Source organism: Polyergus mexicanus, unplaced genomic scaffold (genome assembly GCF_030449975.1).
Source record: "Polyergus mexicanus isolate NDT 795.1 unplaced genomic scaffold, iyPolMexi1.0 SCAF_18, whole genome shotgun sequence".
NCBI classification, from domain to species: Eukaryota; Metazoa; Arthropoda; class Insecta; order Hymenoptera; family Formicidae; genus Polyergus; species Polyergus mexicanus.
This window is the reverse complement of record NW_027223338.1, coordinates 5887893-5911172: the sequence shown is the minus strand read 5'-3', so window position 1 is coordinate 5911172 and position 23280 is coordinate 5887893. Positions and strand designations below refer to the sequence as shown.

The window sequence follows — 23280 nt, the reverse complement described above, 5'->3', positions numbered from 1 at the left end:
TCTCTAGCATCTTCTCGACCGCAGCCCTAGTAGGAGAATAATCCCTTTCTATCTGGGAACATTGGCGGGAATGGAACAGAATAGAGCGCCACGGCGTACAATGCACGGTTATAGAAGTACGTAACACGGTAAGAAACGAGTGCGTATATATGCGCGATTCTGTGAAAAGTGAGGAATTTTCATCGTTCGTCACGTGTTCATCTCATTCTTTATTGCACGAGGCTTATAATATCGACGGCGTTATTTATCTCTATTAATGATCTATGTATGTATGTTCATGCGTGCATGCGTGCGTGAAGCGAGACACGCGGTTCGTAGTACACAAGTACACACACGCTTTGCCGCCGAACTGACGCTCAATGAAATCTCGTTCTAGATCGATAAATATCACGAGCAACATAACCCACGTTCTCTCGTAATCTGTAAAACTGGACGGCGTTTCATCGATCGCAACGTCATCCACGAGGTAAGCGCCCTTAAGACTTTTCTCAACCGTTGATATACGAGCTGACAGCTGGGCATTCATCACTTGTTTCGTATTTCTTTTTTTTTCGTTGCTACCGAGTGTAACAATATAGCGAGTAAATTGATGCTATATGCGAGGAATAGTTGCAGCTCTGTAAATATTTTTATTTTTATATGTAACGCAGAAAGCAAAGAAATATCGTGTTTCTAATATTACAAAGTATATATATTGATATTACTGTTTGCCAATATATAGTATGTATAATACGCTAATAAGCATATAATAATAATACATTAACTTAAATAAAAGGAAGAAGAAACATTATTTAATCGAGTTTTATTTGCATTATTCAAATCTATATTTTTATATGTATATCTATTCTGAATGAATATTTGCAAATAATACATATTTATATCTCATATTCTTTAAAATATGATTATTTACTGCTTATATATATAATCTATGCAAAAAAAATCATTTATTAACTAAAATCATGGTCTATAATATTTTTTAAATTATTTAGAGATTGATAATAGGGGAGGGATGATAATAATATAAATATTTTTCATAAACTTAGAATCATGCCACCTACTGTGCCAGAAGGCGAACCAGGTTCAAGCAGTAGGAGAATGTCTCGTAGCAGAAAATATGTTGATATAGAAGAACCAATTGAAGCAAATAATTCAACAGCTAAAGCAACTCCATCTGTATTGGATTTACTTGTTATACAATCAACGAAAAGGAAAAAGCTAAACAATGAAGCAAACCATGAGACAAAAGTGCCTGATCGGCAACATGAAATAAAAGAAACTGATAAAAATGGTACAGTAGAATTTAATAAGGAAAATCACAATCCACAAATAAACCAAGATCAAGAAGAAAACGTCGAGAAAAAAATGAAAATGGAGAACAACGAAGAAATATCTCAATTAAAATCCCAAGTTAAGAGAACCCTTACTATAATTGAACGATGCGATTATTGTAAACAGAAATTGGATGATGAAACAAAGTTGTATCAGGGACATCCAAATGGTGCAATGGAAGAACAAATAGCTTTAACAGATCCTAAGCTGTGTTTATTTACAGGAGATGAATCTTTTATACATGAAAGCGATGAGAGACCACAAAATAAATTAACTTATTTTAGGTAAGCTTTATGTATTTTTTATCATTCATTTTATATATACAATATAATAAGCATGTATATATATATATATATATATATATATAACATCTTTTTATATTATATAGATATAATTTTATATTATATAGATTTTATATTATATATATTATATGATGGAAAGATTATTCTTTTTAGTGTTTACGATAAGAATGGGCATCTGTGTGCCTTTGACACTGGACTCATAGAGAAAAATGTAATGTTGTATTTTTCTGGATACATGAAAGCTATTTATGAAGAAGATCCTTCTCCTGAAGGAGGTGTACCAACAAAAGATATGGGGCCAATAAATGAATGGTATGTTTCTGGATTTGATGGAGGAGAATTGGCATTGATAGGTTTTAATACTGCATTTGCGGAATATATTTTGATGGAACCATCTGAAGCTTATGCACCATACATGGACGCTGTTAAAGAGAAGATATATATGAGCAAATTAGTTATAGAATTTTTGCTAGATGAAATTAGCCCAACCTATGAAGACTTACTAAACAAACTTCAAGTAAGTTTATTATCTCATATTTTAACATTTTAATTTATTTTTTTAATACAGATATTGTATCATTCTTGCATTATTGCAGACTGTGGTACCTCCTAAAGGTATGACAAAGTTCACAGAAGACGCATTGTTGCGTCACGCACAATTTATTTGCGATCAAGTTTCATCATTCGATGATTCCGCCAATGCTGAAGATAGCCTTCTTATTACGACTCCTTGTATGCGATCTCTTGCAAATCTCGCTGGTGTTACATTAGGTAAAAAAGCAGCAATTCGTCGGACGAGACGCGAGCAAAAAGTTAAGAAGCCTGCCTGGACAAAGGCTACAACAACAAAATTAGTTAGCAACACATTTGAAAATATTTTTGCTGATCAACTTGCTAAACATGAGGATAAAATATCGATAGTATGTATATTGCTATGTTATATTATTTTTATGATTATTAATTATAAAATAAAGTTAAGATTTTTTTCTCTCCCTCTCTCTCTCTTTCTCTCTCTCTAGGGACCTAAAAGACAACGATGTGGTGTTTGTGAAAACTGTCAACAACCTGACTGTGGTGTTTGTACTTCTTGTAAAGATATGACAAAATTTGGAGGCAGTGGAAGAAGTAAGCAAGCATGTATCAAGAGAAGATGTCCAAATATGGCAATCCAGGTATAAATCAAAATTTAAGTTTGTATATTATATCGGTCACTTGTTACTAAAGTGGTACAATATATATTTAAAAATGGATTCAATTTATTTTTTTATATTTTATATTTTTTTATCATAATATTTAATTAAGTACATTTCTATATATGTAGGAAGCAGATGATTCTGATCCAGAAAATGAAGAACAATATGAAAGTCTAGTAGAAGATCAAAAAGTGGAAGAGAAACCAAAAAAGGATTTCAAAGAACTTAAAAAAGACATAGTATGGGAAGAAGAAGATAAAATTGTTGATGGGCAAAAGACATATTATAAATCAGTTATAGTTGGAAATGAAAGAATTCAAATAAACGATTATGTTTTGGTAGAACCAAGAAATCCGGCAATTCCTTTACATATTTATAAAATCATGTTTATGTGGGAAAATAAAAATGGAGTAAAACAATTTCATGCAAATTGGCTTCGTAGGGGTACTGATACCATACTTGGTGAAACTTCAGATCCCTTGGAATTATTTTTAAGTGATGATTGCGATGATGTACCATTTACATCTGTTAGTTCAAAAGCAATCGTTGTTCATAAGAAAATGCCTGATAATTGGTCTGAATTGGGTAAGAATGTCAGATAAATTATATATATATATATATATATATATATATATATATATATATTTATTACAAAATTATTTATTAATTCAATTTTTCCAATATTTTATTTCTGTATTTACATAATTATATGTAATTTTATATTACAGGTAATATGGATATAGATGATGAAATAAAAGATATAGATGGTAAAACATTTTTTTATCAGATGAAATATACTCCTGAAACTGCTCGATTTGAGAGTCCGTTACCGGATCCGGAATGCCTGCGAAAAGAAAATAGTCATCGATTTTGTCCCGCTTGCGCACGGCTAAGAGCATTAGAACAATATAATACGCCTAAGGTAAAAAATGTTTAATAAAAAGTTGTATTCTAAATGTCCTGAAAATTTAAATTACAAAAATTGTTTAAGAAGTCTTGTTTTTGTCTATTTAGGTTTTTGAGCGTATAGAAGAAAAGAGCAGTAAGGAAGTGATTTATGGAGTAGTGAGATATAAAGATGAAGAATATAGAGTTGGCAGTGCAGTGTTTTTGTACCCAAGTGCTTTTAAATTTAAGTATAAACAGATGTTTCAAGAAGCTGAGAAACCAAAGAGGGAAATTGTAGATGAAGATATGTATCCAGAGTTTTACAGAAAAGTCTCGGAAAAAGCAAAATTCTCAAATGTTGATACACCCGAACCTTTCCACATTGGTTATATAAATGCAATTTATGCCAGTACAACTGATTTAATAGTATCGCCTTCAGACATTTATATTAAAGTAAACAAAATGTATAGACCGGAGAATACTCATCGAGATGTAACATTAATGGAGCAAGTAGATCTCAACATGGTTTATTGGAGCGACGAGGGTAAGTTATGATCATTTAAGAGTATGACATTTCTTTTTATCAATTCTTTGTCAATTTAAATTCTATATTTCTAATATTATCGACTAATAGTTGGTGTATTGAAATTTTATAATATGATATTATACTATTAGAAATATAAAATTAATTGTACACATCTATATTTCATAGGTTTTATACTTTTTTTAAATAATTAATCATTGTGTTTTGTCTGTTATTATAGTATGCAGTGTAAAGTTTTCTGAAGTTGCTGGTAAATGTTATCTAGCATATTCTGAAAATCTGAATGAATCTGTTGAAGAATGGTTTATGGGTGGTCCAAACAGATTTTATTTTATTGAAGCATATAATATTAAAGAAAAAACCTTTGATGAGCCACCCTATAATATTATTAACATAGGTAAACCTGGAAAAGGGAAAGGGAAGGGTAAATCAAAAGCAAAAAAGATAGGGGAGACTGAAAATAAGCCAGTTATTGACAAACCTGTACATCATCCTGTTGTGACAAGAAAATTAAGGACATTAGACCTTTTTGCTGGTTGTGGAGGTAAATATATTTTATTAAACCATATATATACATTCTCATTAGAAGCCCTATGCATATATATTTAAATATTATAATACAAACTATAACTATCGTTGCGCATTTAATAGGATTATCCGAAGGATTGCATCAAGCAGGAATAGCCGAAAATTTATGGGCAATTGAAAAAGAAGAACCCGCGGCATATGCATATCGTTTAAATAATCCAAAGACTATAGTATTTTCAGATGATTGCAACACATTGTTACGAAAAGTGATGAATGTAAGCTTTGTTTTACATTACAGTTTAATTCTTGCATAATGTAACATATAAAATATTTTATTTTTTTATATATTATAAAAAAACTTATAAAAAAAAGAGAAATAGAGATTATATTGTGATTATTCTTTCTGCAAAATTAATAAAATATTACTTTTTTTTAGGGCGATTCTACAGATGACAATGGTCAAAAACTTCCCCAGAAAGGAGAAGTTGAAATCTTGTGTGGTGGACCACCCTGTCAGGGTTTCAGTGGCATGAATCGCTTTAACTTGCGACAGTACTCATTATTTAAAAGTTCTCTCATTGTTTCGTGTTTATCCTATTGTGACTATTATCGACCGAAATTTTTTGTGATGGAAAATGTGCGAAATTTTGTGTTTTTTAAAAGATATATGGTGCTAAAATTGACTTTAAGGTGCCTCGTTCGTATGGGTTATCAATGTACATTCGGTATTCTTCAAGCTGGTAATTATGGGATACCGCAAACGAGAAGAAGGTTTGTTCCTTCTTCTTTATTTACAATATTGCTTGGTAACAGAGATTTTTTTTCATTCACTATAATTCATCAATTTTTTTAGAATGATAATTTTAGCCGCTGCCCCTGGAGAGATACTTCCAAAATATCCAGAACCAATGCATGTATTTAATAAACGATGTTGCTCACTACATGTAGTAGTAGATAACAAGAAGGTATTTCTTCATATTTATATCTGTTTTATACTTACAATATATCTGTAATGGTATTTGTTTTGCTGTATGATATTGTTTCTGTAATTAGTTCATGACAAATTAGTGCAATCAAGCCAAAATTATATAAATAGTTACACATTGCAACAGATGTATGAAAAGTATATATCGAAATTATTTTTGTATTATATAATATTTTCTTCTGATAATGAAATGATGATATATGTTTTTTAGTATCTCTCTAATTGTGTTTGGACGGACTCCGCCCCGTTTAGAACGATCACTGTAAAGGATGCTATGTGTGATTTACCGGATATTAAAAACGGTTGGAGCAAAGAGGAGATGTCTTATGGTAGTGAACCATTATCACATTTCCAAAGAAAGGTAACTATCTTAAGAAAAAGCATTTTGATACATTTTTGAAAACGATTGTTAGAATTCACTTGATTTCATTCATTTCAGATGAGAGGTAAGCAATACCAGCCGATATTGCGAGATCATATATGTAAAGAAATGACTTCGCTTGTGGAGGCACGAATGTCTCATATTCCAACTGCAACTGGTTCTGATTGGCGTGATTTACCAAATATCGCAGTACGATTGAGCGATGGTACCTTTTCCAAAAAATTGTATGTATAAAGTCTATCATATCTTTTTCTTTTTTGCTAAATTATTCTTCTAAATTTATGATGTAAATTATGTTGGTGAATTTCTTTAATCATAATTAAGATTTGGTCAATTAATTACAGCGTATAATTATCATATTTAGATTAATATTTTAATCTTTTTTTTTTTTCTAGGGAATATATGCACCATGATAAGAGAGCTGGAAAAAGTTCAACAGGTGCATTGCGCGGAGTATGCAGTTGCAGTAGTGGTCGAGTATGTGATCCCATCGATAGGCAATTTAATACTTTAATTCCTTGGTGTTTGCCGCATACCGGAAACCGACATAATCATTGGTCGGGTTTATATGGAAGACTCGAATGGGATGGATTTTTCAGTACAACTATCACTAATCCAGAACCGATGGGTAAACAGGTAAACCGATGAAAATAATACAAATAAATGAAAATAATATAAAATTTGATTGGAATATATACAATAATAAAAAAAATTATAACACTATCAATAAAAAAAATATACAACTATTATATAATGCGATTTTGCGCAATATATTTTAAAATAGTAATTTGAGGCAATTAACATTACTGCACGATTTCTATAAGCTTATTAAAATGTACACAAATTGACAACACACACTTCTGCATTTTGCGCAATTTCTCTATTATAATTTTAATTCAATAAAGTCAGATGGATCTCTCAAATATTATAATATTAATTTCCAGGGTCGCGTTTTACATCCAGCGCAAAATCGAGTCGTGAGCGTTAGAGAGTGCGCGAGATCCCAAGGATTTCCAGATTCATTTCGTTTTTATGGTACAATACTCGATAAGCATCGACAGGTTGGTAACGCGGTACCTCCACCATTGGGAGCTGCCATTGGGCACGAGATAAGAAAATGCATACGTGACACAACGATATCGTCGAATACGAAATTTGAATTTACAAAAAGCTGTGCTGATACAGTCACAAGGAACAACAGGAGTATCGATGAAAATGACAAAGTTGTCACAAATGCCATATCTAACAGCCACACACCAGCCACTCACAATGGCGCGAGCACCAGTTCTAATAGAGGCAAAAATGCGACTAGTCGACATAGACGATATTCGTCGTAGATAAAGAAAAAATTCCCATCGACTAAAACGTTTAGATATTATGGTTCCACTTATATCTCTTAAAATAGTGCTCAGTATTAAGTAATTCGAATTATATACTCTGATATCTGATATAATATGTACCCATAAGGGTGAAGTCTTGTTCCACAGTGTAGATTCCCCTTTATTTAAATCTTATGGGACTGAGCTATTGCTCTATTCTGGGATCTTTTATTCTAATGATATATGTGCAGTATAAAAATGTCATGCAATTTTTCATTTCTTTTCCCACTTTAGACACATTCATAAACTCATATGACAAATGTGTAATAAACAATGCAAGAAAAGAATTCTAATTTATAGAAAGAGATATACACAACATGCATATACAAAACTATTTCAGAATAAAGGGGATCTATATATAGTAGTTACATTTATTTTTAATTGCAGATTTTATATGTAAAAATGTTGAAATAGATTTAAAAATGGGATATGTTGTAATTGGATAAACATTATTCTCATTAAAAGTCATATGAATCCAATATTGTATCAATATTGTACAAATCCCATAAAGATTTTTTCACTTGCATTCATGATAATGTTTTTATAATTAGTATTTACATATTAATTTTTATTAATCATATATATTTCTAGCTTTTTCTTAATAAATATTCAATTATACACATGCATACACATATAGAATGTTTCTGCTATTATTTTTATTTTAACTACAGCCCAATATAGCTATGAATTTGATCTGCAAATTTGTATTAACAATGAGTTCAATACAATTAATTAGTTTGGGTGAAATGAAATAGGGCAGAATTTATTGAAATGTAAATGTTAAGACAAAACTCGACTGAAATATAAAATTCTGTTACATATGTTTATATAATTTAATTCTGTAATACTAAAATGTTAAATAATTCTAATGCGTTTTACTTAATTCTTCCTAAAAATAAATATTTTAAAATCTATTTGTTAAAGAAAATCTTCATGATCCTGGAATATCCTATGTGAATGAAATTAATTTTTGAAAATTTCGCTGTTATTTGCATATGTGCATTTTATATTATGTGATTATTCATTATTTGATAAAATGATAATAATACAAAGCAGCTGAATTTGACAACTTTACACATTTAACTATAGATATAGAATAAGATTAGATCGCATAGAGCCAAGTCATCCAGCTTCCATACCGCTATATGCTTTGATAGCGAGATCAGATAAAAAAAAAGAGGAAATATTGACATTAGTCGCGTTCAGCGGTTAGAAAATGCTCAATTATCATCTTGTCAACACTCGATGTTGATTTGTTAGTTCTAAAAGAAAGAGCCAATCAGTGTAAGAAAGAGAGAGGGACAGAATTGAAATATTATTATATAATTGCAATTTAATCAATTTTTTCTTCGTATTCCCCATATTTTTTTCTCTAGGCTAAGTTCCAAAACAGTATAAAATTTTTTATTCAAAAAAAATTTTATTCGATGGCCAATCCGAAACTTTTTTTAGCGTTTCTGATTGATTCTGGACCGATCATCAAGTAAAATTTTTCTCAGAGAGAAAATTATATTAGGATAAGTTTTGAAACCTACTCTATGATTCGTTTGTCTACTTGATTTCGCAATATCTACTTTTTATCTATAGAATATATTTACATTACTAATTTATAGAAGTCATTCGTTCATAAGACCAACAAGTATTAGGTTAACAAATAATACTATTTTAAAAACTGTTAGATTTTCTTATTTCTTTTTTGTCTCTTTCTTTTATGGATCTTAAGGTAATTTCATATGCTGCAAACTCGTGCGGCAAAAAGGTCATATGATCGAAATGGACGAATGAGTGACGATGGTCTGGCCGCTGATTCGTCCATTTTGATCACATGACCTCTTTGCTGCACGAGTTTATAGTACATGAAAATGTACCTTTAGCATTTAGAATTGCGAATCACATAAAAAAAAATAGAAAAACTGATAATCATATTGACCAATATTTACAATATAATTGGATATGACTTTTAGTTTTTTTAAAATAACTTTTGCGAATAACAAAATAGAAATGATAATGGAGAAAATAATCGATAAATGTAAAAACTAGATATAAATGCTAACGAATATAAGATGTGCCGAAGAGAGGGAAATTTGAATTGCAAATGATATGTATATATTTTCTGCACAAGGTTTATTTTTTACAGCTGAACTGACTACATTAGTTCAAAGTTTATTTTTTTCTCTCCATATTGGACATAAAGGACAGATCTTATATCAATCGAAATCGACAGTTCACGTATGTCGTATTTAACAGTTGAAATTTATACCTCATAGAAAAATTCTTTTATACTTTTGTGATATAAGATACAAATTGGATTGTAAATATATAGAGAAGGTATATATGTTCTATTTCAATCATATTTTCTCGTTTATTTATTTTCTTCATTCAAAAGAATGAATATATTTATCTTTTAAATGTAAGAAAAAGTGACTTAAAAGGGACAGATCTAATTTTATTTATATATATTGTATTTTCGGAAAAATTGTCCTCTATTTTACTAATTAAAATTTTAGTTTTTTAGAAATTACTTTTCGAAAAAAATATTCTTACATAAAATTATATAATATAGTAAGGAAATAATTTCCTAGAAATACACCTGTATAAAGAATTAATAAGAAAAGTTTAATAGATGATATTTCAAACAACATAGCAAAGTATATTTTAAGATATATTAAGCATAAATAAAAATCTTCATAATATTTTTTAAAATTATATTTACTATAAAAATAAAAAATTGATATATTATTGTCAATCAATATTAAAACAAAATAAAATGGATGTTATTATTATATTTATAAATGCACTATTTTTATGCAACATATCATAACAGATTATTAAAAAAAATATTAATCTATCAACATATAACACATATGTTGAAATTACTTGTGAAAATATGTATTTACATAAATTCAAATCTTACATTGTGTGATGTATGTGATATTTTATCTTTTAAAATTGTTATTCTAAGTCACAAAAAAAGAGCGTTTTATAAAAAAAATTTATATTTTGGAAAATTTGGCAAATATTTTGCTTGATATATAATGCAATAATTTAAATTTGATTCTTATAACTGATTAAAAAAAAATATATATATATATTTCTCAAAAATTAACATGTAAAAATTATATTTTAAATAACGAAATATTTCTATATGATCGAAAAAAAAAAAATTATATATTAACAGTGCTAAATTTTGTAGTTGGTCTACATACAAATTGTTCTATACATACAACATAATCTTTTTTAAATGTCTAATTTCAGTGAATGGAGTTGCTGCACATTGTTTAATAAGTTATATATTGTGAAAGTAATCAGCATAAATGGCAGAAATAGATTGTAAGGAAATAAAACTCATCGTACCTTGGGGTCATGTTGCTGCCAGAACATATGGTCCTTCCACAGGAGAACATGTCTTAATGGTGCATGGTCGTCAAGATAATGCAGGATCGTATAATAGATTAATGAAGTATTTACCAATAGGTTTTTTTTACTATGTATGTGTAGATTTACCCGGCCACGGATGGTCGTCACACTTTCCATCTTGGATAATGCTAGACTATATGAATTATGCGCATGCAATACATTTCATCTTAGAAGCGTTACAATGGAAAACATGTATTTACATAGGGCATAGCTTTGGTGCGCAAATAGGTTTAATTTTTAGTGTCCTCCAACCTCATAGAATCAAGAAAATAATTTGTTTTGATGGATTTACTATGAGAATTAATGATGGATTTAGTGGTCTTGTATCGTATTTTGAGAATGCATCTGCACTTGCAATAAAAGCAAGTAATAATATAGAACCAATATTTTATACTAAAGAAGAAGTACTATATGCTTTTAAAACTTTGAGGGTTGCAGCTCTGAATACAGAAGCTGCTGATGCATTGCTTGAGCGTGCAGTTACAAAAGTAAATGGAAAATATATATATAACAGAGATATAAGATTAAAAAATATTCCTTTTATATTTATGGACCAAGCACACGAATTTAATTGTAGGCTTTCAGTTCCAATATATGTCTTTGTTCCATCAAAGGGCCTTATAAGTAAATATGAAAATGTGTTTACATCAATACTGAAAACACTGAATCCGGAAACCATATTTAAAGTAATTAATATAGATGGAAATCATGATTGTCACAATAATGATCCTAAAAGAGTTGCGCCATTTGTACGTAAAATATTAACTAGTGGCAATTCTAGTAAATTATAAACACTTGTAACATTAATGCATTGATTATGCATGTAAACGTCTGCTAATTTTTAATAGGCTGAAATAGAAAAAGATAAATGATAATGCTTTCTAAAAGTTTTGGTTTAGAATATTAAAAATCTAAACATGAAAGTAGCCTGAAATGGATCAATGTATAATTTAATATATAATATATATCTAAAAGTGTCATCATATTTTTATATATATTTAATGTTAAATCCTTCTAAAGATTTTTCTTTTGGCTCTTTATAAAGTAAAGAGTTATTTTCATCATTGTTTGAGGGAACAAATTTGTTAAACTTATCTAATTATCTGATAGTGTTTAAGCTTTGTTGACTATGAGTTGTCAAAAAGATTAATAGGACAGTTCATGAGATATATATGTATGATATTCCTTTCCTATAATGTATGACTTCCTAACAAAGTAGTCTTTCTCATAAGGATTTTTATAAGGAATCATGCATTTACATGCTTCTTAAACATTTCTTTTTCTATTTCAACTTGACAAAAATAGTTTTATTTTGTACAGTACATCATACAGCTATATTATTTTAATAGTTTCTTTTAATGTAGATTACAATATATGAATATATATTGTAAGTCTTATCACAATATACATATATATTAATATATTTTGCAAAAAAGGTGTAAAAAAGATAGTTTAAAATGTATTAAAGTCGAAAATTGTTTTACAAAAATCGTATTTTGTAAAAAATTGTACAAAGTTATAAAATAGTTTATTCTTTTTTATATATTTTTTACAAATTTACTACTGTAATTTTTACTAAACCTTTCATCTGATGGACTTTAATTTTTATTTCTTTATCTTTCAAAATAATGTTTCTTAGTTCATCTTCAAAAACTATTGCTGTGTGATTCATAAAAGAATCATTCTTCTTTGTATCATGTATATGTTGCGAACTGAGCTGAATCTTGTACCAGCATATTAAGGCATTTGGTAAAGTTTTCCTTTTTGTGCTATTCATTTGCCCAAAATTCACGATTACCTCAGTAGTCTCCGTTTCATTCATTTCTATCAGTATTTGTGCCTCAGACATGATCTCACATGAATATAAACTCGAATTCAAATCAAATATTTGATTAATCTGCAATAGAATAAACATAATTAATAAAAATTAAGTAACTTGGTAAGTAAGTTTTAATCTAGAATAAAATCCTAAATGACTTACCTTATATTTATTAATGTGTTCTGCGATTATATAGTTTGTACTTTTATTTACTTTATTGGTTGTATTATTCCGCGAATGTGGATTGTCTTCATTATCTGACCTCTGAAAAGAAAAATATATTTATTTTATTTCAATTTTACAAATAAAATTCTGTAATCTTGTTTTTAATAATCTCTCTCTCTCTCTCTCTCTCTCTCTCTCTCTCTCTCTCTCTCTCTCTCTCTCTCTCTCTCTCTCTCTGATATTCTCTTGTATTGAACGCACATTGTTATATATATACACAAACATACAATTTAAAATTATATTGAAATATTATCATACTTTCAAATCATCATGAACACAAATAGGAGTATTAGATGATTTCTGGAGGTTTACATCTTGCACATAAACCATGTTTGGTAAATCTTCTGAGTATACTAATTGTCCCATAAGAAAAATTTTTTCTGGCAATAACACACCATTTGGTTTAAGTAAATGCCTATAACAAAGGAGATAAATGATATAATAGATCTTTAATACATACAATTAAATAAAAAAAAAAATGTATTAAAAAATTATATATAAATGTTATACATAATATAAGTATAGTAATACTTATCTACAATATAAGTATAATTAAACAAAAAGCATGTATAAAAAAATTAGGTATAAATTTTATATACAATATAAATATAGTACCTGAAAATTCCATAACAACTATCCTGATTGTCTTTCAATTCGCCTTTAATGTCAAAATTATGAACAAATACAGAATCTAAGGAGCATGGGATTTCATCATAATTTGATATCATATGCACTTTTCCTCGAAGTCCGCTATCTCGAGCTATTTGTTCAATCAAAAAACGAAGAATTTCGTTGTCAGTTTTGTAATATAAAATTTCACTATCTTTACATTCTTTTAATAATGTTAACCCGTAAATTGGAAAAGGCGAAGTATCCAAAATATATTTTATCTTTTTATTCTCTTGGTATCTAGCAATCTCTGTGAGCAATTTGACATAATTAAAGTCATTTAAAAAGACAATGATTTCTTTTGCCAAACGATATAAAAATTTACAATCCTTGTTAGATTGTGCATTGCCTGTGCTATAAGAACATTTTAGTTTACTCTTCAATGTTTCTGCTTTTATCGTCAAGATATTGCCTTCGTGGCATACAATAGGTATTGCCGGAAAAACAGCAAGTTGCCAACAAGACTTTCCATCCGAGGAATCCAGCATAATTTCCTCATCCAGATGTAACTTAAACCAAGCAACTAGACCATCTATGATACCATCATATCTACATTTCGCTTGTAACATTTGTTTTATTCCATCTTTGTAGAATTCTTGCAATTGTAACAAATTGTTAAAATTTACATTAAAGAGAATTTGTGGCTCTGTAACATAATTAATTTGAACTTTTTCCAGATTTTCTGTATCATAATATTCATCGTCTGATAATATAGAAACTTTATTAAAATTTAAAGTACTATCTTTTATTCTATCAAAAACTACCGATGATCTGTATCTAATGTGTTCACACTCAATAGCTGCTGTGTAAACGGTGGCACCCATAGGTATTACCATACCATTCATATCTAAAATGTTCATGTGTACATTAATCATAGATGGTACTACAAACTCTCCAAATAAGCCAGCATCAAATGTTTCAGTCACTATTAATTTTACTCTAGAATTATATATTTTTAATATTAATCAATGCACACATATTTAATACAATAATTAAATCAACACAAAATATCAAAATGATATATGATATATATTGTTGCATACACAAACCTTTCTGAAATGTCTATAGGTATTTTCAGATCGAATGATAGTTTTGGTATTAACTTTATATCAGTTGCGTTGTTAGATTCTAATACTTCTTTTGCAATTAATGTCATTATTTCAGAACATTCGCATGCATACACTTTTGTGGCTCCTGCAGTTTTTGCATATAGGCTCAAAAGACCTGTACCAGTTCCTACATCCAACACTGTATCATATCCTTGATTGATTCTCTTACGTATAGCTCTTTCAAAAGCATTATTTCTCCACTTGTCATTAAGCATTGTAAAGTGCCACCTGTCTACTGCCATGCTATATGCATTTTGTAAATTTCGTTCTGCTGGTAGAAAGTTAGGATCAACTTTCAAAGCTCTTTTTAAATATTCTGTCGCCCTTATAGGATTGTTATTTCTTTAACAATATATATAAACAATATTGAATCAATATAATGTTACTAATTATATTAATAATATAATGAACTTTTTAGATATTATTTAAAAAAGCAATTTTAACAATTTATTATAAAAACAATAGAGAGAACAATTAGCATTAATACATCATAAAATTGAAATTACCGTAACAAGTGTGCTGCAAAATTATTCAGCATACGAGGATTATTTGGATAAATATCCAAGGAATGTTTATAACAGCGTACAACATCTGAAAATCTGTTATCCTCTGCTAATTGTATCCCCCATTCACCTGAAAATTAAATATATATTTATCAGTACTATTATAATTATATAAGAAGAATGTTAAACACTGCGCCTTACATAGTACATCTGTGAATGTTTCTTCAATTTCTGATCTTTTTGCAGGACATAGCTCCGCAACAATAGTGTAATACGCATAAGCTCTTCCAACATTTCCAGTTCTGTCATGTTCCCTAGCTTTTTGCAACGACTTTTCCAGTATATCGTTTACTTCTGCTTGCATTTTGCATCAATTAAATTCTTTATTTCGTTTGCACTGTTTGTTTTCTATCAGAATCACTTTGCTTTTATAAAACTTAAAATTGATAGTTGTTACGTCAAATGTATGATTATTATTAGGAATAATTTTAATCACTTCTGCTATCGATATAACAAACATGAAATTAACCTAACACTTATATATACTTCGATCTGTATCGCGAACGAAACTGTGTATATGTTGACACATTCTTTAAAATATATTAGGCACGAATGGTTGTATTTGACATATTATTTCACATATGTATTCAAAAGTGAGCAATATTTCAGCGAATCTAGATTCGTTGATTAGATTCGATGCTTTGCGCAAACATCATCTTCTAAATATAACAATATATACAATGTAATTGAGTCTCTTACAATAATGTACCACAAGCTCTGATATGCTCAATCAAAACAGCTGCCAGCTAAATAATCACGTCCAATAAAACTGCAAACATATATGTATATGTCAATGTATACACGAACATAAATTTCTCATTCTTTATCAATTATAAAGAAGTAACATATCATATCAACATTACATTAGGAAAGATGAACAATATATTCGCATATAAGTTTAATTTTCAGTCCATATTAAAATCTCTGATGAATCTTTAATATAATATATTATATTTTCAGACACATAAGATGATCAATCTGGACGAGCAATATATTTGATCTTCTCTTATTTTTTCATCGTTAACATTTCTTCCCTTCATTAATCATGGATAATATACCTTTACTAATTGCCTTCAAACATGAACCAATATTTCTGAAAGGCGAAAAAAAGATCGCTAATTTCTCAGACCATTATTATGAAGAGGATTGGAGGTTAAGCTATTAATTAACATAACATACATTTAACATAAAAGATACTTCCCTATAATATATCCTATTTATAGAACATAAAATTTGCATTGCAAAATGAATTATATATGACCCAAAAACATTAATTTCAGAGAGAGATCGAAGCTGTATTTGTCACGCGAAATATATATTAACGCATAATAAACAATAAGCGAGAGGCTAAACATAAAAAAAAACCTTGTTTTACGAAGCAATTTTTCTAATTTTTTTATATTACATATATATGTTTTCAATTATCTAATTAGGAGATGGCACAAGAGAACAATTAAGAAAATAAGACTAGGAAAAAAGAGATTATTTATCTCATATATCTTTATTTTCGAAAAAAGGCAAATAAATATGCATTTTCCTGATGTTTAAACATTATAAAAGAATTCATTATTAAATAGATCGATACATTTAACGATATGTACATATAATTTACGCAATTTCTCTTTGTTATGTATTCTTGCTTACAAATTATATATATTTTATCAAATTAAAAATTTTCAAGATAATACATCAACTAAGAATTTGAGATATATTTTTTTATATTTTTTATACTCTCGCTAATTCAAGGGAGCTTGTGAGTCATCGCGTTATAATTATATACTTATGGCTATACGTTACTTGCAGAATGAATTCGAGTAAAGATTAATCAGATCGTGAAACGTTCAATGTACTCTCCATAGCGGATAAAGAATTTATCCAGGATAATAACAAATTAATTTGTTAAATGAGATAATTGAATCATCTTTTTAATTAAACTTGTGGGCGTTTCCCCGGCGAGTTTCCATTCTACCAAAAAAAGAGATGCCTGAGAAAACGACTCTGTCATGCCTCGAGAAAGATGCGGCCCAAATATGGTGCAATTTACACGAAATGTCATGTACACACATACATACATTCGCTCCTGCCTAGCAACATAACACATATACATATACACATATTGTACATGCAATGTAAAACGGGATTTCGTCGAGAAATTTCGTAGAAATCCGTATCTTATCGGATAAGTACGTAGGAACATTTATTCCTGTGCGTTTCGATAATCGTGCAAATGGCGATTGCGGGACTCGAAATGATCGTATTATAGGACAAAATAATGAAATTATGTCAACTGTTCGGCACTACATCGTCGGCGCGTAGAAGAGGGGATGATGAGTGCTGCGGTCCAGCGCCAATCGTAGCACGATGTGAGATCATCGTGCACCAATCAGCGTACTCTGGAACGGTCGATTCCAGCAGGTATAAATAGAGCGTAGTAGGCGTTGTTCGCCCAATACTCGATAGTTGCTCGGACGTCGACGTTGTATAGTTGTTAGCAAAAGCTCCATTACTTGCTTTCGCCAACTATCGATTTCCCGTGGCGGCTACTTGACTTTTTTTTTCTACGAGAAGACAAGAAATAAATTATAATACAAAATGGTAAGTCGTCGATAATTATAACGTTTTCGCTCATAAGGATCATAAGTTTTTTTCGTGACATCGCCCATCCTTGTTGGGAGGTCGGCCATTTTGTTAACGGTTAAACGCCGGCCGGTTACCGCTTTCGCTAAATTTAGATCGCGTCATCTCTTTGTCCGAAGACAATTCATATTGTATGAGTAATTGATTTTTACACATTTTTACGTTTACTATTATTATATAAATATCTGAGCTATATAAGACTAATTATTCAAATATTCTAATGTACAAACATTACCAGGGCATTGACCTCAATGAGCCATTTTGGAAAGTTCATTGTATTGATTTATTTGAGGCTGCGTTCGTCTTGACGCTGTAAGTATTGAAAGTGTCGAGACAAACGTGGCCTAAGTCTCACTTATTACGATTTTTTTATATATTTGGAAATTTGAAGAACTTACACTACACTAATATATATATATATATATGGTTTATTTTAGCGTGAATGTATCTCAATCCACGTTGGCCAAGCTGGTGTGCAAATTGGCAATGCCTGCTGGGAGCTGTATTGCCTGGAACATGGCATCCAACCTGATGGCCAAATGCCCTCTGATAAGACTATTGGAGGTGGAGATGATAGTTTCAACACCTTCTTCAGTGAGACTGGTGCTGGCAAACATGTACCCAGAGCTGTCTTCATCGATCTGGAGCCTACTGTAGTTGGTATGTATTTAATCTATGTAACTTTTCAATTTTCTCTCATATTTGATAAATTGCAAAAATTATACTATAATTTTTTAATCTTTGTGCACAGATGAGGTTCGTACTGGAACTTATCGTCAATTGTTCCATCCGGAGCAATTAATTACTGGCAAGGAGGATGCTGCAAATAACTACGCTCGCGGTCATTATACAATCGGCAAGGAGATAGTCGACCTCGTTCTTGACCGCATCCGTAAGCTCGCAGATCAATGTACTGGCTTGCAAGGTTTCCTCATTTTTCACTCGTTTGGCGGTGGCACCGGCTCTGGTTTCACATCTCTGTTGATGGAACGTTTGTCCGTCGACTATGGAAAGAAGTCGAAACTTGAGTTCGCTATTTATCCTGCACCGCAAGTCTCCACAGCTGTGGTCGAGCCATACAACTCTATTCTGACAACGCACACCACCCTTGAACATTCCGATTGCGCATTTATGGTCGACAACGAGGCGATCTACGATATCTGTCGCCGCAATCTGGATATTGAGAGGCCGACCTATACGAATCTCAATCGCTTGATTGGCCAGATCGTCTCCTCCATCACGGCATCTCTGCGATTTGATGGTGCCCTGAATGTTGACTTAACGGAATTCCAAACCAATCTGGTACCCTATCCGAGAATCCATTTCCCTCTGGTCACATACGCACCTGTTATCTCAGCCGAGAAAGCCTATCATGAGCAGCTCTCTGTTTCGGAGATCACAAATGCGTGCTTCGAGCCAGCTAATCAAATGGTCAAGTGTGATCCGCGTCACGGTAAATATATGGCCTGCTGTATGCTTTATCGCGGTGATGTCGTGCCGAAAGATGTCAACGCGGCGATTGCCACTATCAAGACGAAGCGTACTATTCAGTTCGTCGACTGGTGTCCTACCGGTTTCAAGGTTGGCATCAATTATCAGCCGCCGACCGTCGTTCCGGGTGGCGATCTTGCAAAGGTACAGCGTGCTGTCTGCATGCTGTCAAATACCACCGCTATCGCGGAGGCTTGGGCTCGTCTTGATCATAAGTTCGATCTGATGTATGCCAAGCGTGCATTCGTCCACTGGTACGTCGGCGAAGGTATGGAAGAAGGAGAGTTCTCTGAGGCTCGCGAAGATCTTGCTGCATTGGAGAAGGATTACGAAGAGGTCGGAATGGACTCCGCAGAAGGCGAGGGTGAAGAAGGCGCCGAGGAATACTAAGCGACGCCAATACCATTTGTCTGCTTGTGTTACAGCTTTGTCTAAAATGTCTCCATACATTTTGAAATAGAGTAATCATTTACAAAGCAAGCTTACGACTGATTGATATACCTATACTTTTGTCAAATGAGAATTTAAGTAAATTATTAAATTATTGCAAAAATATTAATCTGCGTATTTGTAAATGTGCACTTACATTAAGACTTTTTTATGCAACAGTTACACGAAATATAACTTTGTCTAATGTTCTTTTTTTTTAATTGAATACGTAAACGTATAAAGATATCATTTTGGTTATATATTTGTTATTGTAATTTAAAATATTTTTATTATACTTTGTATGAGATGAAGCCCTTTTTTGGTTTAAAAGACGCAAAAATATTCATGATATTTTTAAAAAATAATTGTATTTTGCAATATTCAATTTACAATAGCAATCTTGAGATAATTAGATTCACATATGCCCATAAAAACAGTTTCTACAATTCGATTGAATTAAAATTTGTTACAATTCATTTTATGCAAACATCCAATTATTTAACTATGATAACAAAACTGAAAAATATCTCATGAATATTTGAGACATAATATTTCGAAAATTTATAGATAATATTTACACATTTAATTAAATTAATTCAATCGTCCAACTCCAAGATGAAATCTTCATCGTAGATATATTCTTCATCTTCGGAATAGTAATCCAAATATTCGGCGTGAAAATCGAAATCGTCATCATCATCCGGTTCATCGGGTATTACACCGCGATACAACATATTGAAACATTTAGATTCCGGATTTCGAAAATGTAAGTAAGGCGTCTCGGAATTGAGTCGTATACCGCACAACCAACAGAAATATGTACCGCAATGCGAACAAGTCATCTTATTACAGCCATCCGATTTCTATAACAATTATATATCAAGATATATATCGTACAATATCGATTGTAACAAGAAATTTTTTCGTGAATCGAGTTTAATACCTCGATCGCTGTCTTGCAGTGAGGACAATTGTGACTATTGTCATTGATCCAATTTTCAGACATAGCATTCTCTATCATAGTTTGAAGTTGCCTCTTGCCATAACGCTTTTCCATCTCAGCTTTCTTTTCATTGCTCGCTGATTGATACTCATTAAATAATCGTTGTTTCTCAACTATTAATGAATTAAAATTATTACACATACAAAATTAATATATGTTCTCTAACATGCAAAAATTCTTTAAAAGTAACAGGTACAAAAAATAAATATGAATATTTTATATATTAAAAAAAATAATCGTTTTGAATAAGATATATATATTTAAGCACGTACCTGAACTAATCTTACAAAATTCTACTCCGTGATAAACCATCTTGCAACGAACACAAAATGCATACTGACAAACCGGACATTTTGCCATATGATCATCGGGATCGCGAGTGACTGGATACTGACAGTGTCGTCTTGGACAATAAATTATATCCATCATTGTGTCTAATGTAGTACTTAATAATAAGGAATCGTATTTTGAGAACAATTCTGAACTTACTAAATCTTTTATCTGCAATAGGTTCAGCAAATGTTTTATACAAAATTTCAATATTAAGCAACAAAAATATAGTGTGAAATAGTTACCTGATTTGGTGTAGCTTCAAATTTACACTTTTCTTCGGGACAACAAATATTCTGTACACTTCCTTCCTTAATCTTTACTTCAAAATAACCTTTGATGCAATCTTTACAAAAAGTGTGAGTACAAGGCAAAAATTGGGTACAATGCTCTCCCAACTTATCAGTAAAACAGATATTACATGTATAAAAATTCTTTTTGAATTCAATTTGTTTCCACTTCTCATTGTAATCGATCAATACTTGAATAGGATTTTTACCAATTGGACAATCTAAAATGGCTCTCTTATCAATGACATTGGTCTTCTTCGATATACTTTCTCTACTTTCTTTACTGACTTCACTATTGCACTGTTTGTTACATTGTTCATCTATTTCCTTATTTGCTTGCAAATTTTGTAATTTTTCCGATGTTTTCTTGTAAGATGTATATATATAATCCATATCTAGGTGATCCTTTATTTTCAAGAATTTGAGTGTTTCATCTTGAAGGAACTCCATCCATATAAACAAAATTTCTTGTTTGCTGTTCTCCCATAATAAATCAAGCTTTTTGCATAACTTAGACAGTACTACTGGGCGTAACCAAGAAGAACATAATGTAAATATAGGAGCAGATACAGATGGATAATCCTCTGGCAATGTAACGTGTAATGTTAAGGGTGGCAAATACGATATCTGTACTTCTTGCTTAGAATCTGTCTCAAGTCTCAAATCCCTGTATGTCAAATGATATTTTGCTGGAAGGTTTACAAATATCTTAAAAGTACAGTCAAATCGATTGTTTTCCTCGTGATATGAAAATTCCTCTTTATTATAGATACTTTCCAATGCAGTAACTTCATCTTTTTGTTTCTCGTAGTCCATTGACTGAAAAATGAAACTATTTATTGCGATTATATATTTCTTATTTGATGCGATAATGAAAAGAGAAAATTAACAATTGTATGCTTTTTTGACTTACCAAATACCAAAGACAAAAGTTGAATGTATATCGAATTAAATATAAGCCTTACAATTGTTCCTGACACTTTTTGTGATTTAGTTATCAAAAACCATACATGTTGTCGATGACATTTCAAGAAGGTTATGCGTTTGTCGACTTTTCAAACAATTTGAAATTTACTGAACTGTCACGATTTGATTGCAGGTAACCAATCTACTTAATATTTATAATCGTACAAAAATACCGTTAGACGAGAATGAAAATTGTGATTTGAGTGGTACTTTGGTATTTATACGAATAAATACAAAGATTCGTGTATATGTCAGAAAAGCCTGACAACGATCATGCCGTCGTTTTTCATAACATACTTTTTTTTTATCTGCTGCTGCTACAATAGCGTTATCTAAATTCATTTTAGAGCTGGTGGAACTACATGACCATATTCGACTTTACGATGCTATGGTAAAATGGCCGGTTGGTATATGTCAGTGCTAGATCCATAATCGTGGATCAATAAGCGGATAAATTATATATATATATATGGATTTATTAAAGTTCCATTAACTGTGATGTTTTGTTATTTTAATATATACTACGAACAGCGATAAGAAGTTATTACTGAAGTATTTTTATGTATATGTGCATGAAGTGTGTGTGTATGTAATTTTAATTTAATTGATTTTGAAAAAACAGAGAACTATATAGTTAATAATATATAAGTAATTATACACACACACACACACATACAAAATAAATAGTGTGTGCGTATCGCGCGCTTGTAATGTTTTAGTATTTTAAATTGCGAGTAAAAATGCATTTGTGCGTATACCACGAGCGGGAATTGCGAAGAATTCGATCCGCGCGATAATCGAG

The 23280-nt window shown here is 30.7% G+C and overlaps 5 protein-coding genes across 10 annotated transcripts; 3 read left to right on the top strand and 2 right to left on the bottom strand.

Annotated features, from left to right (window-relative positions):
• Nucleotides 1–55: 55 nt before the first annotated feature.
• On the top strand, nt 56–8391 carry Dnmt1a (DNA methyltransferase 1a). 3 transcript variants are annotated; one of them, XM_070310493.1, is made up of 17 exons: nt 56–128; nt 377–466; nt 1044–1613; nt 1785–2148; nt 2228–2551; nt 2651–2803; nt 2953–3409; nt 3553–3746; nt 3839–4256; nt 4477–4800; nt 4908–5059; nt 5221–5555; nt 5638–5749; nt 5981–6130; nt 6209–6375; nt 6547–6787; nt 7096–8391. In XM_070310493.1, exons 3-17 carry the CDS (start codon nt 1048–1050, stop codon nt 7486–7488), a joined length of 4350 nt encoding a protein of 1449 aa, XP_070166594.1. In that variant the 5' UTR covers nt 56–128; nt 377–466; nt 1044–1047; the 3' UTR covers nt 7489–8391. The 3 variants fall into 3 exon arrangements, with proteins under 3 accessions (XP_070166594.1, XP_070166595.1, XP_070166596.1); XM_070310494.1 differs by having other exon boundaries at nt 62–265; XM_070310495.1 differs by having other exon boundaries at nt 63–116.
• A 1285-nt stretch (nt 8392–9676) lies between these two features.
• Nucleotides 9677–13589, top strand: LOC138941189 (serine hydrolase-like protein). 2 transcript variants are annotated; one of them, XM_070310616.1, is made up of 2 exons: nt 9677–9759; nt 10786–13589. In XM_070310616.1, exon 2 carries the CDS (start codon nt 10845–10847, stop codon nt 11736–11738), a length of 894 nt encoding a protein of 297 aa, XP_070166717.1. In that variant the 5' UTR covers nt 9677–9759; nt 10786–10844; the 3' UTR covers nt 11739–13589. The 2 variants fall into 2 exon arrangements, with proteins under 2 accessions (XP_070166717.1, XP_070166716.1); XM_070310615.1 differs by having other exon boundaries at nt 9700–9858.
• On the bottom strand, nt 12271–16066 carry LOC138941188 (protein arginine N-methyltransferase 9). 2 transcript variants are annotated; one of them, XM_070310613.1, is made up of 7 exons: nt 15474–16066; nt 15276–15402; nt 14710–15111; nt 13607–14599; nt 13250–13406; nt 12929–13030; nt 12273–12844 (listed from the first exon to the last, which is right to left on the bottom strand). In XM_070310613.1, exons 1-7 carry the CDS (start codon nt 15634–15636, stop codon nt 12497–12499), a joined length of 2292 nt encoding a protein of 763 aa, XP_070166714.1. In that variant the 5' UTR covers nt 15637–16066; the 3' UTR covers nt 12273–12496. The 2 variants fall into 2 exon arrangements, with proteins under 2 accessions (XP_070166715.1, XP_070166714.1); XM_070310614.1 differs by lacking the exon at nt 15474–16066 and having other exon boundaries at nt 12271–12844; nt 14710–15037; nt 15276–15352.
• Nucleotides 16067–17790: 1724 nt separating this feature from the next.
• Nucleotides 17791–19936, top strand: LOC138941397 (tubulin alpha-1 chain). The gene is made up of 3 exons (XM_070311033.1): nt 17791–17927; nt 18407–18629; nt 18721–19936. The coding sequence occupies exons 1-3, from the start codon at nt 17925–17927 to the stop codon at nt 19848–19850; spliced, it is 1356 nt and encodes a 451-aa protein (XP_070167134.1). The 5' UTR covers nt 17791–17924; the 3' UTR covers nt 19851–19936.
• Nucleotides 19937–20289: 353 nt separating this feature from the next.
• LOC138941395 (E3 ubiquitin-protein ligase RNF14) lies at nt 20290–22905 on the bottom strand. Of its 2 annotated transcripts, none has more exons than XM_070311030.1 (5): nt 22426–22905; nt 21468–22344; nt 21165–21393; nt 20833–21005; nt 20290–20752 (listed from the first exon to the last, which is right to left on the bottom strand). In XM_070311030.1, the coding sequence occupies exons 2-5, from the start codon at nt 22326–22328 to the stop codon at nt 20486–20488; spliced, it is 1530 nt and encodes a 509-aa protein (XP_070167131.1). In that variant the 5' UTR covers nt 22329–22344; nt 22426–22905; the 3' UTR covers nt 20290–20485. The 2 variants fall into 2 exon arrangements, with proteins under 2 accessions (XP_070167131.1, XP_070167132.1); XM_070311031.1 differs by having other exon boundaries at nt 21468–22331.
• Nucleotides 22906–23280: the final 375 nt, after the last annotated feature.

Bases quoted from the DNA above. Each gene is read 5' to 3' on its own strand.
- LOC138941397 (XM_070311033.1), top strand. The intron at 18,630-18,720 runs GTATGTATTTAA...CTTTGTGCACAG, and splicing joins TCTGGAGCCTACTGTAGTTG to ATGAGGTTCGTACTGGAACT.
- Dnmt1a (XM_070310493.1), top strand. From the start codon at position 1,048: ATGCCACCTACTGTGCCAGAAGGCGAACCAGGTTCAAGCAGTAGGAGA. The intron at 3,747-3,838 runs GTAAAAAATGTT...TTGTCTATTTAG, and splicing joins AACAATATAATACGCCTAAG to GTTTTTGAGCGTATAGAAGA. The intron at 4,257-4,476 runs GTAAGTTATGAT...CTGTTATTATAG, and splicing joins GGTTTATTGGAGCGACGAGG to TATGCAGTGTAAAGTTTTCT.
- LOC138941188 (XM_070310613.1), bottom strand. From the start codon at position 15,636: ATGCAAGCAGAAGTAAACGATATACTGGAAAAGTCGTTGCAAAAAGCT. The intron at 15,112-15,275 runs GTAATTTCAATT...ATATTGTTAAAG, and splicing joins TTTGCAGCACACTTGTTACG to AAATAACAATCCTATAAGGG. The intron at 12,845-12,928 runs GTAAGTCATTTA...ATTCTATTGCAG, and splicing joins AACACATTAATAAATATAAG to ATTAATCAAATATTTGATTT.
- LOC138941395 (XM_070311030.1), bottom strand. From the start codon at position 22,328: ATGGACTACGAGAAACAAAAAGATGAAGTTACTGCATTGGAAAGTATC. The intron at 21,394-21,467 runs GTAACTATTTCA...AACCTATTGCAG, and splicing joins TTGAAGCTACACCAAATCAG to ATAAAAGATTTAGTAAGTTC. The intron at 20,753-20,832 runs GTATTAAACTCG...TAATTGTTATAG, and splicing joins ACTGCAAGACAGCGATCGAG to AAATCGGATGGCTGTAATAA.
- LOC138941189 (XM_070310616.1), top strand. From the start codon at position 10,845: ATGGCAGAAATAGATTGTAAGGAAATAAAACTCATCGTACCTTGGGGT.